The sequence below is a fragment of the Mesoplodon mirus genome (genome assembly GCF_964341445.2).
Source record: "Mesoplodon mirus genome assembly, chromosome: 3".
Lineage (NCBI taxonomy): Eukaryota > Metazoa > Chordata > Mammalia > Artiodactyla > Ziphiidae > Mesoplodon > Mesoplodon mirus.
This window is the reverse complement of record NC_138978.1, coordinates 149,119,453-149,140,950: the sequence shown is the minus strand read 5'-3', so window position 1 is coordinate 149,140,950 and position 21,498 is coordinate 149,119,453. Positions and strand designations below refer to the sequence as shown.

At 38.1% G+C, this 21,498-nt stretch overlaps 1 protein-coding gene across 1 annotated transcript; it reads right to left on the bottom strand.

The window, feature by feature from the left end:
- Window positions 1-13,471: 13,471 nt before the first annotated feature.
- Window positions 13,472-20,835, bottom strand: YOD1 (YOD1 deubiquitinase; the record flags this gene model as incomplete). The annotated part of the gene is made up of 2 exons (XM_082616560.1): window positions 13,472-19,505; window positions 20,493-20,835. The coding sequence occupies 2 exons, from the start codon at window positions 20,833-20,835 to the stop codon at window positions 18,802-18,804; spliced, it is 1,047 nt and encodes a 348-aa protein (XP_082472686.1). The 3' UTR covers window positions 13,472-18,801.
- Window positions 20,836-21,498: the final 663 nt, after the last annotated feature.

Genomic DNA, 21,498 nt, shown 5'->3' with positions numbered 1-21,498 from the left:
TCTCTTGTTGATCACACAACAAGAAGACTGACACCACAAATCAATCAAGATGGCAGAGTATGAGGATGTGGAACTCACCTCCCCTCATAAACACATCAAAAATACATGTACATGTGGAGCAATTCTCTCTGAAAACTAACTGGAAACTGGCAGAAAGACTTCTGTACAAACAAGGCTGTAAGAAAGATCCACACAAAATCAGATAGGAAGGAAGGAAAAGCAGTCAGGTTGGGACCTGTGTCCCTGGAAGGGGACTCAGAGGAAAAGGGAGATTACATGGGCAGAGACCCACACTGAGGAGTAAGTGGTTTGAGCCACAGATTGGGTAACCCACTCCTGGGGTCCTACACAGGGGAGATGAGCCCTTTGGCTGGTCAGAGGACCACTGGGACTAACAGGAGGGCTGAGGGAAGCCTGAACTTTGCCCTTGAGGAGTACATGCATGCTGGCTTGTCCCCAAGGCAGAGCAGAGAGGTTGGATTGAAGACTTCTCTAGTGGCTGCTGGGTTTCCCCTGACCACTTCTGCATGTGCCCCAGTCTGAGCCAAGTAAATGGTCCAGTCTCACTTACTCCACATTGTAGCTCGGCACTGGATCTAGGGCTGCCGTGACCAGAGAAGAATTTCTGCCATGGGACACAGAGGCAACGGGGTCCCAGAGTGTCATCCGGGTGGGGTGGTGGTGGCCATTGTTGGCGTGTGCTCAAGCAGCGCCTCAGAAGAGACCCAGAACTCTGATGGTGGCCAGTCCACCACAGCTTACACCCTGATACACACGAAAATCCATGTGGGTCCCACCTGCCCTGCAGTGTGGCTCCACAACAGGCAGTGATCAACTGTGGGGAAAAAGTGTACTTCACAGTAATATAGTAATAGTAGGGGACTTTAACACTTCACTTAAGTCAATGGACAGATCATCCAGATAGAAAATCAATAAGGCTTAAATGACACAGTAGACCAGTTGGTCTTAATAGATATCTACAGGACATTCCATCCAGAAACAGCAGAATACACATTCTTTCCAAGTGCACATGGAAAGTTCTCCTGGATGCATCACATTCTAGGCCACAAAACAAATCTCAATAAATTTAAGAGAATAGAAATTATATCAAGCATTTTTTTCTGATCACAATATATAAAACTAGAAATCAATTACAGAAAGAAAAATAGGAAAAGCACAAACACATGGAGACTAAACAACATGCTACTTAAAAAACCAGTGGGTTGGGCTTCCCTGGTGGCGCAGTGGTTGAGAGTCTGCCTGCCAATGTAGGGGATACAGCTTCGTGCCCCCCGGGAAGATCCCACATGCCGCAGAGTGGCTGGGCCCGTAAGCCATGGCTGCTGAGCCTGCGCGTCCGGAGCCTGTGCTCCACAATGGGAGAGGCCACAACAGTGAGAGGCCTGCATACCGCAAAAAAAACCCAAAAAACCAGTGGGTCAGTGAATATATCAAAGAGGAATCAGGAAATCCTTCAAGACAAATGAAAATGGAAACACAACTTTCCCAACTCTATGGGATGCAGCAAAATCAGTTCTAAAAGGGAGGTTTAGAGTGATACAAGCCTTCCTCAAGAAACAAGAAAAATCTCAAATAAACAAATAACCTACCATCTAAAGGAATTAGAAAAAGAAGAAAAAAATAAAGCCCAAAGTAAACATAAGAAAGGAAATAATAAAGATCAGAGAAGAAATAAATAAAATAGAGACAGCCAAAACAATAGAAAAAATCAGTGAAACTAAGACCTGTTCCTTTTGAAAAGACAAAATTGATAAACCTCTAGCCAGGCTCACCAAGAAGAAAAGAGAGAAGACCCAAATAAAATAAGAAGTGAAAGAGGAGAAATAACAACTGATACCACAGAGTTACAAAAAAATCATAAGAGAATACTATGAATTGTTATATACTGACAAATTGAACAACCTAAAAGAAATGGACAAATTTCTAGAAACATATAACCTGACAAGACTGAATCAAGAAGAAACAGACAATTTGAACAGAGTGACTACTAGTAGTAAAATTGAATTTATAACCAATAAAACTCCCAGCAAACAGAAGTCCAGGTCTGGATGGCTTCAGAGGGGAGATTCTACCAAACATATAAAGAAGAGCTTGTACCTATCCTTCTCAAACTATTCCAAAAAATTGAAGACAATGGAACACTCCCAAATTCATTCTATGAGGCCACCATTACCCTGATACCAAAACCAGGCAAAGACACTACAAAAAAGAAAGTTACAGGCCATTATCTCTGATGAATATAGATATTGAAATCCTCAACAAAATATTTGCAAACCAAATCCAACAATATGTAAGAGGATCATACACTACGATCAAGTGGGATTTATTCCAGGGTCACAAGGATGGACAAAATTCACAAATCAATCAATGTGATTCATCACATTAACAAAAGTAAGAATGAAAATCACATGATCATCATCATCTCAATAGATGCAGAGAAAGCACTTGACAAAATTCAACATCCATTAATGATAAAAACTCTCATCAATGTTGGTGTAGAGGGAACATATCTCAAGGCCATTTATGACAAACCCATAGCTAACATCATACTCCGCAGTGAAAAGCTGACAGCCTTTCTTCTAAATTCAGGAACAAGACAAGGATGCCCACTCTCACCAATTTTATTGGAAGTCCTAGCCACAGCAATCAGACAAGAAAAAGAAATAAAAGGAATCCAAATTGGAAGGGAAGAAGTAAGACTGTCACCATTTGCCAGTGGCATGATACTATACATAGAAAACCCTAAAGACTCCACAAAAAACTGTTAGAATTAACAAATGAATTCAGTAAAATCGTAGGATACAAAATTACTATACAGAAATCTGTTGCATTTTTATACTCTAATAGCAGACTCTCAGAAAGAGAAATTAAGAAAACAGTCCTGGGCTTCCCTGGTGGCGCAGTGGTTGAGAGTCTGCCTGCTGATGCAGGGGACGCGGGTTTGTGCCCCGGTCCGGGAAGATCCCACATGCCATGGAGCGGCTAGGCCCGTGAGCCATGGCCACTGAGCCTGCACGTCCGGAGCCTGTGCTCCACAACGGGAGAGGCCACAACAGTGAGAGGCCCGCATACCGCACACACACAAAAAAAGAAAACAGTCCTATTCACAACTGCATCAAAAAGAATAAAATACCTAGGAATAAATTTAACCAAGGAGATGAAAGACCTATACTCTGAAAATTACAAGACATTGATGAAAGAAATTGAAGATGCCACAAAGAAATGGAAATATATAATATGCTCATGGATTGGAAGAATTACTATTGTTAAAATGTCCATACTATGAAAAGTAATCTACAGATTCAAGGCAACCCCTATCAAAATACCCATAGCATTTTTCACAGAACTAGAACAAATAATCCTAAAATTTGTGTGGAACCAAAAAGACCTCAAATAGCCAAAGCAATCTTGAGAAAAAACAAAGCAAGAGTTATCACACTTCTGGATTTCAAACTATAATACAAAGCTATAGTAATCAAAACAGTACAGCACTGGCACAAAAATAGACACATAGATCAATGGAATGGAATAGAGAGCCCCAAAACAAACCCTTATATGCTCAATTATTCTAGAATAAAGGAGGCAAGAGTATACAATGGGGAAAAGAGAGACTCTGCAATAAATGGTGCTGGGAAAACTGGACAGCTACATGTAAAAGAATGAGATTAGAACATTTCCTTACACTATAAACAAAAATAAAATAAAAATGGATTAAAGACCTAAATGTAAGACCTGAAACCATAGAATTCCTAGAAGAGAAAATAGAAAGAACACTCTTTGGTGTCAATCTCAGTAATTAAAAAAAAAATTGTCTCCTAAGGCAAAAGAAATAAAAGCAAAAAGAAACAAATGGGACCTAATTAAACTTAAAAGCTTTTTTAAAAATTGAAGTATAGTGATGTACAGTATTATATATTACAGGTTGCAACATAGTGATTCACAATTTTTAAAGGGTATACTCCACTTATAGTTATTATAAAATGTTGACTATATTCCCTGTATAATATATCCTTGTAGCTTATTTATTTTATACATAAAAGTTTGTACCTCTTAATCCCCTCCCCCTCTTGCCCCTCCCCCCTTCTCTCTCCCCGCTGGTAACCACTAGTTTGTTTTCCATATCTGTGAATCTGTTTCTTTTAAACTTAAAAGCTTTTGCACAGTAAAGAAAACCATCATCAAAATGAAAAGACAACCTATGAAATGAGAGAAAGTATTTGCAAATGATATGAGTGACAAGGAGTTAATATCCAAAATATATAAACAGCTCATACAACTCAATAGCAAAAATAAAAACAACTCAATCAAAAAATATGCAGAAGACCTGAATAGACATTTTTCCAAGGAAGACACAGTGACTAGTGGGCACATGAAAAGATGCTCAACATCACTAATTATTAGAGGAACGCAAGTCAAAACAACGAGATACCACCTCACACCTGTCAGAATGGCTATCATCGAAATGATCACAAATAACAAATGTTGGCAAGGATGTGGAGAAAAGGGAAACCTTGTGCATTGTTGGTGGGAATGTAAATTGGTGTAGCCACTATGGGAAACAGTATAGAGGTTCCTCAAAAAACTAAAAATAGCACTCCTGTATGATCCAGCAATTCCTTTCCTGGCTATATATCTGGAAAAAATAAAAACACTAATTTGAAAAGAAACATGTACCCAAATGTTCATATGTTCATAGTCATTTACGATAGCCAAGATATGGAAGCAACCCTAGTGTCCATCAACAGACAAATGGATAAAGAAAAAGTGGTATGTGTATATATATATATATATATATATATATGTATGTATGTATGTATGTATGTATGTATGTATGTATGTATATGGGGAAAGGGAAGGGGGAGGGGCAAGACAGAGGTATGGGATTAAGAGATACAAACTACTGTGTATAAAACATATAAGTAACAAGGATATATTGTACAGCACAGGGAATTATACCCATTATTTTGTGATAACTTTTAATGGAGTATAATCTATAAAAATACTGAATTCTATGCTGTACACCTGAAACTAATATAATATTCTAAATTACACTTCAATAAAAAAAATTCAAAGTAAAGAAGATTGGCACTACTATAAACTCAAGAATAACAACCTCAAATGCGTACTGTATACTCCCAGGCAATTACCACATTTCTCTAGGAAGCTGGATTTCCCATGTTCCAAGACCTCTCTTTCCTCAAATTTTCCACTCCTCTTTTGCTTCCTTTATTTTCAGATAATGAATTTGCCACGAAATTAGAAAAATTTGGTAAGAAAACCGCAGCCAATAGGCAGGAACTCCATATTTCCATCACTAAATTTACAAACCTACCTTCCTTTGTACCCATGTTATTCTTCTCTTTTGGTGCAACAAAGGAAATATTCTTCCTATAAAACCAGATGATGTACATGTACTCTGGATCTCATCTCATGAACTCCATCCCTGTGATCCTCTCTTTTACATCATCATTTCAGCCTTTCTTCTATAATAATTCCTGTCAGCATTCAAATGTACAATACTATAATATAGTATATCTGGAGCCAAACTGCCTGATTTGCTTCCTTGCTTTTGCATTAAATAAATGCTATTGAGAGTTAATGCTTTGAGATATACTATGTTTACTCTTCCTTTTCTATATATCTTTTTTGTCCGTCCACCCCACCCATTATGTAAATCTCCTCTCAATACATTCAGATTTAATATTATTCTATTAATTTCATCCTGAAGAAATATTTTCCAGGGCATTCTGATCTACTTCCATTTGGATAGGCTTTTCTCCAGCCTGTTGCATGTCTATCATTTTGATATTTGCCTTTATCATCCTACTGGGAAAAATCCTTTCACTTCTTTCTTTTGTTGTATTACCTAGATCTCATATCTTCTTCCTCTTTCTTGAGTTAGCTCTCTTATTTTAGCAAAACACATTCTCCAGTAGCTTCCTGAGAAAGAGCACATAGGATCTTATATGTCTGAAAATATCTTTTATTCCATCCACATGTTTGATTGCTAATTTGGCTGTGTATAGAATTTTAGGTTAATGTCTGCTAGCTTTCAGTGTTGCTGTTGAAAAGCCCAAAGCATTTATGATTCTAAATTTAGGGCTTTCTCTTTGTTTCCAGTATTCTCAAATTTTCATGATGATGTGTTTTGGAGTGGATCTATGTACTATGTTGGGTACTTGGTAAATCCTTCCAATCTAGAATCTCATGACCTGCAGTTCTGGGACATTTTCTTGAACTATTAGTTGTTGGATTCCTTCCCTCCATTTTCTCTGTTCTTTCTTTTTGGAACTTCCACTATTTGGATGTTGGACCTCCTGGACTGGACCTCTATCTCTCGGTTACTGGGAGCTTTCTTAAAATTTACCTACAGCTTTTTGTTGCATTTTCTTTCTGCTATTGTATTTTTAATTTCAAGGAATTACTGTTTGTTTTTGAATTTTTATCATATTTTTCTGTAGTTTCATCGATGCAAAATCTTCTCTTACTACTTTAAGAATGTATGTGTAGGGGGCTTCCCTGGTGGCGCAGTGGTTGATAGTCGGCCTGCCGATGCAGGGGACATGGGTTCGTGCCCTGGTCCAGGAAGATCCCACATGCCGCGGAGCGGCTGGGCCCGTGAGCCATGGCCACTGAGCCTGCGCTCCGCAACGCCACAGCAGTGAGAGGTCCATGTACCACACACACACACACACACACACAAAAAAAAAGAACGTATGTGTAAATACAATGTTAGTATTTTTCTGTCACCATAGTCTCTGTTTATTCCATGTTATTTTTTTCCCTAAGTTTGTTTTCACTTTTGTGTTTCTTATTAAAGAGTATCTTCAGATGTCTGATGATTCTTGACTATCCACTCAAATGTAAGAATTTGGCAAAAACTAAGTTTTGTGGTGTGGACGGGCCTGGTTTACTGTGGAATTTACTGTAGAGTGATCATGTAGGGCCAGCTGGTTGGAAAATATTTCATGTCAATATCATTAGTCTTTTTTGTTGGTGTGGTTCCTCAGAGAAGAGTTTTCCAAAATCCTGCCTGAAGGGCAAAATTCTGGCAGCTAGCATTCTTGGAGCCTAGTGGCAGAAGAAGGTTTTTTGTCTCAACATTCAGCATATAAAAACACCGCGTCATCCTCTTTATTTTAGTACAGAGACCCTCTGTTTTGCTGTCAACTAGAGGCGATGTAGCAAGCACTTAGTTGCTCGGAGTGAGAAAGGAGATCTGAAAGGTATATTTCTTAACCAGATTCTCCATTTTCATGATTTTTTTCCACCCTTGTTTCCAGAGGTATTAACACCACCAATTCCTGAATTTGAGGGGAGCTCCATGGAAAAATAGGGTTGCTGCCTTAGGATTCAGCTTTTTCAAATCTGCTAGGTCAGTTATCACTCATCCAACTCCTGGCTATCTTCCAAAATTTTGTTGGTATTATTTATCATCACTTTGTCCTTGAGAGTTTCTGCCTTTTAATATCCCATAATTATCATTTAATGCAGTTTGGGGAAAGTAGACGACCAATGAATATGTTCAACCTGCTATCTTTAACCAGACATCCTATTTACTCCAACCCACATCCATCTAGCTTCTTTCTCTACTATCTCCCTGAAATAGCTCTTGTTAAGTTCATCAGTGAGCACTAGGTTGCCTAATTCTACAGACTCCTCTAAGCTTCCTCTAATTTGACCTTTGTATAACATCCAACAAACAGTTCTGTTTCTTAAATAACCATTTTCTCTTGGATATCATGACAAGAAATTCTTACACACCTCTGATCTCTTTTGAACTCTCAGTTATCCTTGGTGGCTCTTCTTCTTTAGCAGACTTCTAAATGTTGGTAGTTTCTCTGTGGTTTGGTGATGAGCCTTCCTCTCTTAACACACTCTCTAGTTGATCTCTTCCATTCTTATATCTTGTAACTATTTACAGGTCAAGAAATTGAAAATTTAGATCTTAATCTTTGGACATATTTTTTTAACTTCAGGCCTGTAGTTGCCTTTATGACATCTCCTTTCAGATGACTCACAAACATCTTAAACCTAACATGTCCAAAGTCTTATTTTCTCTCTTCCCTCCAAATATTCTTCCCCTCTATCTTCCACGGGTCAATAAATGCCACTTTCATCCCCCAAATGCTTGAGTAAAAATCCTGCGAGACATTCTAGATGCATCCCTATTACTCCTCATGTCACCAAGTCCTGGAGATCCTATTTCCAAAATAAATCTTAAAATGATCCTCTTCTATTGACATTACCTAGTCCAAGCTATTATCCCTTTATTGGCTTTTGATCCTTGAAGAAGTTATCCAACTTCTCTAATCCTCAGTAACCATATCTACAAAATATATAATAATAATATCTATCTCATAGAGTTATTGTGAAGATTACATGAGATAATATATGACAATGCTCTGTACATTGTAAGCACTCAACAAACGCTATTATAATTATTATCACCATGATCATCACATATACATATTACTGCAGTAGCTTCCTCCTAACTGGTCCTCCACTTCCACTCTTGCCCCCTTAATCCATTCCCTACAGAGCAGTTAAAATAACTTGGAGAAACATAAATCTGATGACTTCTTTGTCCTCCCAGTGCTCTTAGGATATTCCTAAATTACACGTTAACATCATTTGTTTATATGTACATTCATTTAAATAAATACTGAATGTCTACTATATACCTAGTACCTTATTAGGTGTTCAGAATAGAATGGTAATAAGAAATAACTGGTCCCTGCCTTCATGGACAAACTATTTGGGAACACACAAAAAATAAGCAAATAACATGTGGTAAATATGAATTAGGGTAAGTGCTTAATATAGCTTATAGATGCTGTGAATCTGAATACTTGCTTCTAAAACTTCATCTCAAGTTCCTCTTTCCCTGCTTACCACACTATGGTCAGACTGGCCTGGAAAATATTTCACTTCCTCCTGCAACATAGTGTTTGCAAGTGTTATACCCCCTACTTAGAATGCTCTTCTTACTCATCAGCTAACTCCTATTCATGCTTAAGGTTTTAGCTCAAATGTCACTTTCTCAAAAAGGTTTTCCCAGATTTATCACTTTAGATTAGATTCTCCCACCCCATTATTCTCGTCATAGCACCTGTATTTCTATTTCTTTATAGCATTGTGTTTCCCCTCCCCTACCCTATGTATACCCAGCACCTAGCGCAGTTCCTAGAACAACATGAACATTCAAAAATGCTTATTGAGTGAATGACTATCCCTGTAATCCTGAGGTAGTTGATACCATATGGTACAAGAAGTAAAATTAAAGAAAACTGCTTAACAATTTATCTGAGATATATTGACTTTAGCTGTTTCTAGCCAAATTCAAGATCATTTTCTCAGTCTTCACTGTTATAGAGTAAGAGTAAAAAAAATATGGCTCGATGTTAAAGGAAGGGTCTAATGGGAAGAGTCACTTTGGCAGAAGGTGAACATAATTCAAAGTCTCTTCCTTAGTTTTGTAGGTTTAAAAAACTTGATTTGATTAGTTTATTCCATAATATTCGAGCTCTGGGAGAAGTAATTCAGTCTAATAAAATTCATAAGAGAAAGATTTATCAATCCTAATACAAAGTATTTAAGTCATAGTAGAAGGAAGTTTGGAATTCTATAGTTGTAAAGTTATGTCCACCATTAGGATGGATAATTTTGTGAAATATCCCATGTAATAAATTCTAAAAATGATTTTTACTCTATGATAAAGGACACATTTTCTTTTTCTATTTAATTCAACATAAATATCCAACAGGATGGAAGTGAACTGTGTTAGACATATTCATTGTTACTTGATAAAGTACTTCTTCCTTTAAAATAAATACTGACAAATTCTCACTATCCCCTCCTCCATTGTTGATGTTAAAATTATTATTATTTAAAATAAATTTATTTTATTTTTATTTATTTTTGGTTGCGTTAGGTCTTTGTTGCTGCACGCAGGCTTTCTCTAGTTGCCGCGAGCGGGGGCCGCTCCTCGTTGTAGTATGCGGGCTTCTCTTATTGCAGAACACGGGCTCTAGGAGTGTGGGCTTCAGTAGTTGTGGTGCGCAGGCTCAGTAGTTGTGGTGCATGGGCTCAGCTGCTCTGCGGCATGTGGGATCTTCCCAGACCAGGACTTGAACCCGTGTCCCCTGCATTGGCAGGCAGATTCCTAACCACTGCACCACCAGGGAAGCCCTAAAATTATTAAATCATTTGCTTCATACCTGATATTTTCATTTCCAACATTATATCTTTTTTTAAAACACATTTTATGGTAGTTTTTTTTTGAATATCATAAAAAAGGTGTTGCTGTGGACCTCCATTTCCAGTAATGTTGGGCTAGGCATTCAGACAAACCCTTCTTGCTGAAGCAGTGGAAAACCAAAAATACAGTGAAGAATTTGAAGGATTGCCAGGCCTGTATCAGGATGAGGATAGAAGTCAGGTGTGATGCAACCAACATTTGGGACCACTTTTATTCTGGAGACATTCCTCTATTCCAGAATGGGTGGCTGATATGCTGAGGGATGCTTCTGATAGTTCCACAGAAGCAAGGGATCAGAGATTGGAGTCCAGGATCCAATAATGGTTGGGACCTAGTGAACCACACTCACTGCAGGTTGGGACCTCAAAGAGCTATACCCCAGGAGTGAGCATAAACTCTCCCAGCACTGGGATGGGGACCAGCTCTGTTGGACTTACTAAGTTACGGTTATGTCTGTATACTCTACTCTGTGAGCCAGTTAAGCGGCTATCAGGAATAATTTTGTCTATATTTTGTATTTAACCTCAGCAGTGATTTTGAACTTGACTCCTGAGTAAGCTTCAATTCCAAATTAACAGCTTTCAGCCTACTGCAGTTATTCAAGAGGGCCATCATTAGGGTTTTAGACCTGGCCAAGTCACTGTGACACCTACTCTAATTATTAACAACATTAATTAATGAAGCCCTTCAATTGAATACAGAGAAATGTCATCATAGTAAGATCAGAAAACTCTTCTTGTTATACAGAAGGAATTTTAGAAAGATAGAATGGCAGAGAAGCAGTTATGAGGAAGGCAGTTACTAAAGTAAAGACAAAAGACTGTTCTCAAAGCTGGTTTCTCATGAATTCTTGATTTTTTACTAAACTCACACATATGGAAGTCTTAAAAGTTTTAGTGAGTGTAGGAAAATATGTTCATGATACCCTGGCACTTGATTTCATCTGATAAATACCCTCAAAATCTATAAACACAATAGAGACAAAGACAATCCAAGTCAGAACAAATTTTTAAAACATAAATGTATTTGAGATGCTTTTCTATTCTTGAACTTCTCATTTTAGATTTAGAGATATAATAAACATAGTATATACTACTCCCAATTATTGAAGCCCTACTTTGTAGGCTCCACCTTATTACTAAATAAGAGTGTAAGCCATTCCTTTCCAAACACTAACTGGATGGTAAGAGCAGAAAAAGGGAGGAAAGAAAAAAAAAAAGAGAAAGAAAACCACATTCCTTTTTTTTTTCCCCTAGGGAAGAAGTTCTTTTTGTAATTATTCATTTCATAACTAGCACTTGAAACAAAATTTTCAAGATGTCAGGGGCTTAATGACTTGTAGCTCTATTTTTCACTATGCAGGAGGTTACATCACAATACTTGACCTTAATATCAAAGCATCCCTTTCTATTTGTGTTAGGTTTTTAAGGTAAATTTTACTTTGTAATATTCACCCCTTACTGGTCTGAGTTCTTTCCTTCAGAGCCTCAGAGAATAAATGTACTTCAGAGCCTCGGCGAATAAATGTACTTCATCTTTCACACAACACTTTCCCAGATTTGAAGTTAGCCGTCACATCAATCTGAGACCCCTTTTCTCTTTTACAGGTAATTGTCTACAGTTCCTTCAGATATCCCATTACAGCTGTCAAACCTTAGATTTTCATCATGTTTTACAAGTAAAACCCTCATCCAAACCAATGCAATGTGACTAATGCAGGATACATTAATACAATTGCTTCCTTTTTTCTAGATCTTTAAACTATTAAAATGCAACTATTTCTGCAACCAAAGTCATATCACCCTGTTGGGATCAGAATAATAGTTAAGTACTATTGCTATTTCTTCGCCAATTCAACTATAAAGCCAGGTTTTACTCATGCTGGACTCAATGTGTTGTGTTAGAACTTAAGGGCAGGACTTCACATTTATGAGTATTCAATCTTAGGATTTTTCAGCCTGTTGAGACTTTTGAATTGTCATCTATTGTTATCTGTAACTTTAATAACTGTCTTTAAATAGTGGATGAAGAAGGACTGCATGAGGCCAAGGATATAGGACTGACATAAGCCATCAGAGGTCTCTGGAAGTTGACACTGATTCGTTTATATAACTGTGGTCATAGTTGTGGTTCTCAAATTTTTATTATCATCAAAATTATTTGGAGGGCTTGATAAACAGATTGTTGGTCTCATTTATTTCTGACTTCTGAGAATTTACATTTCTAAAAAGTTCCCAGGCAATGTGATGCACACACTTTGAGAAGCATTGCCTTATGGGTAGTTAATTGTTCAACAAACTACCACCACATATCCCAGGAGACTCCTTACAAACCTTTTAATATGATGTTTGGCTTGACTTATTCTAAGGTTGGATTTATGTTGACCACCAAAGATACATTTTGTCCTGATGCACTAATTGATCAGATTGCCTTATGGTTCCACTTCCATAATTTTTATGCTTTCATTGAGAAGGAAAGGGTAAGTAGTTCAGTTTAGTTAGAGAGCTGAAACTCTGGCCAATTCTAACCCCAGTGCTGTTTCAAATAAATGTTTAAATGTTGATATTATCAAAGATTAAATAAATTCTCCCAGAGAGATGTTGCAGTTTCCAAACAGATAGATCTAAGTTCACACAGACCTCAGTCTATTATAAATGAAAGGGAACATTCAGCCTTTCCACTTTGACACTTTGTCAGCAACAGACATTGAATTACAACTTTCAGGAGCTGATTGCATACGAGAAAGTTTGGAGTCCAAGACGGGAAATTTCAAATGCCCTCTGGTGTTAAAAAGAAAAAACAGGGCTTCCCCAGTGGCGCAGTGGTTGAGAGTCCGCCTGCCCATGCAGGGGACACGGGTTCGTGCCCCGGTCCGGGAAGATCCCACATGTCGCGGAGCGGCTGGGCCCGTGAGCCATGGCCTCTGAGCCTGCGCGTCGGGAGCCTGTGCTCCGCAATGGGAGAGGCCCCAGCAGTGAGAGGCCCGCGTACTGAAAAAAAGAAAAAAACATTTTACTTTCTCTTATCCAAGTGGTTAAGACTCCACCTACAGACTGAGATTTGGCAGATATTGGTACCTAAGTCAAAGCAGTGATGATAAATAATGTAACTTGACTGTAGCAGCTGTTCACTGGCCTTCTGCCCTCCCCAAAATATGCTCAGACAACAATATTTTCACTTCATTTATTCCTTCAAAACAAGTCAATTCATACAATATTTATGTATTTAAAATTATACACCTCATAAAATCAATGCATCTTAATGACAATAGCAAAATCACACAAGAGTTGTACAGAATGAAAGTAGACATCTCCCAAGTAGCAGCAGTGCATTAACTTTGAAAAAATGCTGGCAAATAGACAAAATATTTTGAAAACAAGAAAGCACTGTCCATCTTCATTAAGAAAAAATATTTTCTTATGCCAAGTGAAGCAGAACTTTCTTCTGTCTGTCCGTCCCTATACTTTTCAAGTCATATTTTAAAGCTCTAAATTTGACAGTTTTATGGGTTTCTTCTTGCTTCAGGAATTTCAACCTCTACTGCATTAATACAGGAAATATAGGACTATTGTCATTCTCTATCCCTTTTGACAAACTATATGTACTTATTCTGTATTTTAAACTTAATACTTTTTTAAAGGAAAAAAAGTTACTCTTTGCTAAGGAAATTATATTTCCTGTAAACAGCTTATGTGGTGAATGGCACCAAGGTGAACTGGAAAACTGACAAGAATTAGGTGCCCTGGTCCTTTTAAGTAACTTACAGGCTACAACTAACTACATATCCTATACCAGTATAGAGTCACGCTCTTGTAATCTTAGTAGGAATTGTAAACCTTTCTTAGGTTAACCTGTTTGCCTACAACATAACTAAATCTTATCTTCACTATCCCTAAACTCTTAGACATAGATTTGTATTTTTAAAAACAAGTATAAAAAAGCATTATAGCAAAACCCTTGTAGTCATGGTTTTATACTGTACTGACAAGCCTTTCCATTATGGCCTTGCTACATTCTATGCCAAGAAATGGGGGAGAAGGGTTAAGGTGACACAAAGGCATTGCTTGAAAAATTTTCTGAAAAGCATAATTCAAGACTAGGAATGCATTCATTTGAGGATCTCTTCTGTTTATGTGGCACTTTATCTTCTTGCCCCTTTCTCCCTTTACTCTGAAACAGCACGGCAGGGTTACCAATCTCCTCTAAATTCTATCAACCAAGACCTAAAGCAGCACCCCACAATTCAATATCAATGTAATAATTTCTTCAAATACTCAAAGCACTGTAAACAAAATGCCAGCTAATTTCTGGAGAAGGAAAAAAAAACCCAAACCCTTTTCCACAATTAGGGAAGTTTTATAATCTTTTAAGTTGGATGAAATGTGCTGAAATACCATAACTCTTAGTAACAAAGCATCTTTAGTTAATAAACTAGCTTATTCAAATCAAGTGTTTCACTTTAGACGTAACGATGTTGCTTACACATGATGCTTTTAAGGCCTTTGACTCAAAAATCAGCTCAAAATCGTAAGTTTGCTTAGAAACAAATGAAGGGTTTTAAGAATCTAATCTTTTCAAAGTTGTAGTAGTCATCTTTGTGCTACAAGGACAAATTTGAATACTGCATTGTACAATGAATAAAGAACAATCACATTATAGAAATAAGTAACACTCTGAATGCTAGGGCACAGAGCATGCTGCTAAATAGTTACTGAAATGGAGTTCTACTGTTACCAAAACACCAGAATGTTGTACCATTGGATACACTATTCACTGATGGTAACTGTTGATTAAGAAGAACTGATAGTTGGTAGCTCCAGAATTATATTTTAATGTCTTTGACAAGGTCCCCGGAGAGGGCTAACATGTAAACTTTTATTTCATATTTTTAAAGTGCTGCAAATAATAACAAATGTGTTCTCAATACATGAAAGAACATAAAAATCTTAATATATGAAAGTTGAGGAAGGCCACCTGACACATAAAGAAAAAAAAATCACTCTGCTGTTAATCTTCTATACTCCCTATTCAATTTTTTCAAAAAAGACATAGAAAACTATGTTCACTTAGGGCAACTTGCAACATTCATGTTTTAATGCCTACACAAGATAGAAAGAATAAGCTAGACGTGCAAGTTAGGCACATTTACGGGCATGTATAGACGAATAATGTTAATTCATTCCTGATTTTGATTTTGCTGGGACTTGAACTTCATGGAATAATCAAGGGGTATGACTATATTAGTTTTTGCCAACAGGGTCAAGCTGACCAGCCCCCAAACCTTTCAAGGGTATCACTTGACTGTGCCCATTATCCATTCATGGGTAACAATTAAGAAATCAACCATGAACCACTAGCAGAAGTTGTACCATACTGATGTCTTCACATGGCTATCACATCACAAAATTCCCAGCGACAGTAACTTCTGAAATCACCCTATGTATCTAGAAGTACATTCATTGCCCTACATCTAATCTTTAAATCCAGAGAAGAGTAAGAAAAAGAAGAGTAAGGGAAAGGAGGAGTGGGGGATGGGAAAGCACAATCTTCATTCATTCTGCTACCAATGTAAACTATCCCCGTTTTAATTAAAAAAAAAAAAGTCTTGTATGGCAGTCAAAAACTGAATGAATAGGAAGAGGGGTTTCACTCTGCTCAAGCGCAAATTAAAGAAAAAGTTTCTTTTAATCTTGTTGCAAGATTTCAAAATTCTCAAGATTAGAATTTACAGACATTAATAAACTAATTTCAAGAGTATAAGAAGTGCAATTAAAAACATCTAAGGTCTGTGAGGCTTACCAGCTTGAGTTCAGAGTTAGCACAAGTTTAGGTTTTTAAATCCTCAATAATTAAATGATCTGCAAATAGTGCTTCATCTTGAATTTCCCATGATCAGAACATTACTTAAAAGTCCTAGTGCTGAATTTCAGCAGCTGATTAATTTAAAAAGTCATTATTGAGAGTGATCTATCAGTGTCCAACTGAAGAATGCACAACCTAATTAACAGGTAAAACAGAATAAACTAAGAGCCCCTGAATAAATATTTGACTTGTTATAAAAGCATAAGCTTAAATATGCAAACAAAACCACTTAAAATAACAGGTTTAATTTTATAAAATATCAGGTTCTATTTCTTTCCATTTGTTAAATTAAAATCAAATGTATTGACTGAAAACTTATATATATATATCACTTTGCTGTATACCTGAACCTAGCACAACACTGTAAATTAACTATACTTCAATAAAAAATTAAAAAAAAATTAAATGTATTGATAGATAAAGGATACTTAATTTTAAAGCAACAGAAATTTATGCTGGGAAACATCAATATATGCCTGACATTATAAATTACTCAATAAATATCTGTTGCATGAATAGACTTCTCTAAAGTTCCAGTAAGCAAGTATCAAGTTTGGCCCCTGAAATACTTAAGAAAGGAAGGCAAGGTTTATGAATAATGATGCATAAAGCTCAATTTGGTGGGTGCTACCCAGTGGTATACTCTTAACCTACAGCTTTAAATTTAATATTTTCTGGGGGAAATAAGATACAAAATCCTTTTAGACCTGATGACAGAAAGGTACAAAGAGATATTCAATCATATTCATTTGTACACATTATGATCGCCAAACATTAAGTTTCAAAAAGTCACAAGTGCTATTTTTAAGGCTTAGTTAAATAGAAAATTAAACACTTTTGAGTTATAGTGACCACAACAACTTATAATGCCTAGAAGACCTAGTCACACAAAAGGTACTCAAGAAATGTCATCTAATGATTTCAAGCATATTTTGTGAACAGTTCCTTAAAGGTACATTTCTCCTAAATTGTTTACATATTCCTTAATTTTATATGGCTATCTCTACCAAGTGAAAGTGCTAAAAGTAAATCTCAATTTTGAAACACTTGCCAAAGAAGATATGCTAAAATATATATGTGCTTTAAAGTATACCATTGGGTTTGTTTTTATTTTTTTGGCCACGCCACACGGCTGGCTTGTGGGACCTTAGTTCCCCAACCAAGGATTGAACTCGCTCCCTTGGCAATGAAAGCATGGAGTCCTAACCACTGGACCGCCAGGGAATTCCCATACCATTGGTTTTCTAAGTGAGATACTTAATCACAAATGAGACCAAGATAATAAAATTTTACAACATTAGGCCTCTTCACATTATGTAAGATAATGCATAACAAATTATAATTTATCATCCCTGATTGTCAGAAGAATTAAGAAAAGAGGTAGAAAACTTTTATCTGGAAGATCTCATAGTGAAGCTAAATTTTAGAGGGTGTGCCTTGTGGATTAGCCCACCAAGCAAATGGCTACGCATCTAATATCAGTAAGAAGCAGAATTCTGAGAAGGCTGAATAAGGCAAAGATTTAAAAACTGTCATATTTTGTAAGTGAAACAAATTCATTCAATATTATTATCCCGATTACTTTAAAACTATGCAAAGGTCAAGGTAAAAGATGGTGGATAGAAGCGCTAATTTTCAGACACATGAAATCATTTAAAAGAGCATTAGTGGTGGGATAAGGCTAGCATGAAAACAAATTCTGTTTAGGTAGCCAAAGATCTCACAAAAACCAAACCAAAGCACGTTATAATTTTAGATGAAAAGTTTTCTTAGGAGTCGGAGGAAGTGCTCTTAACAAAAAGCTGAGGAAATCAAATCCCTCCAGGTAAATCTTAGGTAGAAAGGCAAAAATAGAGCATTCAAATTTCAAGGAACTACAATTAAAAAAAATATCCTGCTTAATGTTAAAGTTTTATCCAATGCGACAAAGATGAATAAATGAGTTGCATTAAAACATGAGGCCAACGGTCTTTTAAAGCTTCAGTAATCTGCTCAGGCACCTCCTCCCTCACACATTCTACTTTTATAACACTAGAAATCCTTAACTGGGCACTATCAGTTCTTGTTGTTAGGTAACGTTCTCAAGGAATAGACTCAACCCTGTAAAAATTGCTTGTTATGTACTTATAACTGGTGAAGTACACATTTATAAAGTCTACCAAGTTGCAATATAAATCAGTTTTGACAATTCTGAGTATCTTCACTTGAGGAATCAATTTATAATTTAGAAACTATTAACTCAGTTTTTAAAAGGACTCAATTACCAGAGACACTGTGGTTTATGTCCGGTGGCCTCACCTGAGGCCTTTCGCATTACCCAAAATATGAAGTTGTTTTCTTCTACAAGTTAATGCTGCTGGGTGCTAGTTTATAATACTAAAACTCCATCTTCAGGTTAGTGTCAGTAGGTAGCAAGGACCACCTATACTGTCACCCCAGCAGAAAGAGGGCATGTATCACCACTGTAGACACATATCTGTAAACTTGCACACTAATTTTAATCTTAACAAGGAATGCAGTGTCTTAGTGGCTTTAGGTTAAAAGGATGGTTCAAGCATTGTGTCCTTTTGTTCTTTAGGGTTACGAATAGCTTATTGGAAAACCCAGAACCTTCTGGATCTGTGAGGTAGTAGGCGTCAATCCTCATTATGCATGGATCACACTTCTCCGAAGTTGGTATGGCCTGTCTCCTTGGCATGGTCCCTTGCTTCTGCGTGTCCAGTTAATCCCTTCTGACATACCATGCATCTCAGGGTGAAGCGGTTTACATCAGTAAATTGTCTCTTGCTTCTAGCTTCATCTGCTAATTCCAGTGCTTGCACAAGAACAATATCATCATTAGAGGAGAAAATGGTCAGAGGAGGGGTGTCTGGGTTGGGGAAGACACGCTGAAGCGGATCATAGTGGATGCCATCATAAATAAGCAGGACCCTTTTGGTATATCCTGCATCTTCCCCAAAACGATCAATTCGTACTGTCTGTGTATCCACCACACATATTTCGCATTGATAAAACTTAGACAAAATGGATATCTCAATAGCTCCACCCCAAGTATCATCCCTTTTGATCCAGTCACAGTACTCTTGATTTGTTTTTCCCAGTATTGCCTTGCTATAGAAGTCTGGATCACTTGCTACAATTTGTGCTATGAGGTGTCTCATCTCAGGGGCACAAGCTGGATTCAAGACTCCTCCTTCAACGACATAGTACACACTGGTAAAGAGGCAAGAGTTGTCTGCTGGGACCACCGCTCTGGCAAGCACAGGCAAAGTTTCCCTGATGTAACTAGGAGCACCATGTTTTGTGAATGCAGGTGACATTTTGGGCCTGGTTTGGTCTTCTTCAACAATCAGCATGTCGCCTGTCAAAAATAAAACAAATCCAGAAATGCAGAGAAAGTATAGATGAAATTGGGTGTTCACTAACCAAGGCTGTAAATTACAAACAGAAGGAGTTAAAGTATAAGCTGGGGTTACTAGGGAGAATACAGCTTTGCAAACATGTGACCAGCAACACTTTCTGTTCACTGTATCTTCATAAAGACGCAAATGGAACAAAGAGCAAAACACTTTAGGCTGCACCTCATTCAGTAAAGGGGCCTTAATTATACACCCTTATACTTGCTTAAAAAGATACATTTCAAGAACAAAATTTTCTTAAGCTTGCTCTCCGCAGTTTAAAAACACTTCCAAAAGGTGTTTGTCACAGACTCGGCCACTAGGGGGTTCTCTCCTTATGAAACTTACATACCTACCCTGTTCAGTGTTCACAGGATCCTTGATACAACAACGGAAAGCTTTTAATTACCATTATTGCTGTTCAAGTTTTAATACTGCACAGAAATAACTGCTGTTGTCTAGAACTTGAAAGGGCCTTTACTGGGTGTGTCAGAGCAAACTCTAAAATGAATACAACTGTCAAAGTAAGTATATATGAAGGTGATCGCAAAAATGAACCAGGAAAGCAAAAAAGTATCCTACATCCTTCAGACCGGCTGTCTTCTTTCAGTGATATAGGGGAAAAGAGCCATCAGGACAGAGAAAATAGGTCCTATTTTAAAAATACTTTTGCGGACGCATAGGGAAACAAAACGAATGAGACGTTTTCAAGAGAGACCAGAAAGCAGATTGAGGAAAGGTGACTCCAAGGCTTTGGGCTTCTCACAGAGGCTGGGCCCTCCCTGCTAGACACTTGCCCTGGCCTCCGTCAGAGTGCTCTGTTCTTTAATCTTTCCTATCCTGTTCCTCCAAGCCCCCAGCAGACCCACACCACCTCGCCCTGTTTGTTCTCCCTTATGCCCCTCTCCGACCTCTCAGGACTAGCCTTGGCCTAGCCTCGATTCCCTTACCTGACTGAATGGGCAAATCCCCCAGAATGGTATCCCCGTTGCTGAGGTCCAGGCACTCGGGCGGGTATCCTACGAGGATTCGCTGGCAGCCGGGGGCGATCCCGGTGATGGCGGCAATTTGGCCCTGGAGTTCCCGCATCCGGGTCCGGCTGGACAACCCCTGCAAAACATGGGTGCCATCCTTGGCCTTGCAGCGGAGCCGCCACATCGTGTCGGTCCGGCTGCCCACAGGCCAGACACACGTGGGACCAGCTTTGGTCCCGGCAGCAGGTTGGCAGACGCCGCCGAGGTAAGAAGCCGGCGGGTGGACTCCAAAATAGCCACCCTTCGCCGGTCCAAGCATCGCGAGATGTCACTGGTTGTTACAGTTCTCGCGATACTCTGCGGCTTCTGTTTTAGCACACTCTTAAAGTGATAACTGATTCTCACCATCTCCCCCTTCAGGAGGCAAAGGATGAAGATTTATCTGTATTCCTAACGTACGACTGGTCTTGCTACCTGTAGACCGAGTGAGGTACTCTCCGCGTCGGAAGCATATATGCTTAAGGGAAGAGAGCGGCGGAAGGAGTTCCTGAATCGAATATAGAGGAATGTAATCTTGCAATTAGGTCGGAAATTATTAAATTGGGGCTTCCAAACTACACCGGGAGAAACAGAACCATAGTTCGGAATGCAAACGAATGCCAAGAATGGTCTGTGACTCAAATGACCAGTCAAAGACAAACAAATACTCGTGGCTAGACTCATGGCTGCAGCAAACATTAACTCATTGAGGTTAAGGGGGCCGGAAGACTGGCCTTTCCACCTCCATGAGACTGTAACTTGAAAACGTCCATTTGCCACATCAGAAAGCGCAATATGAGGTCAGCATCTGGGCTGAGGGCAATTGCTACATTCAGGAAGTGGTGGCAGTATAAGGAGGAGGAATGAAGAAGACCAACATGTGTCATCCAGATTCCAGTTCAGGACCTAGGTATACAAATACCAAGACGACTCCATTCCTGCC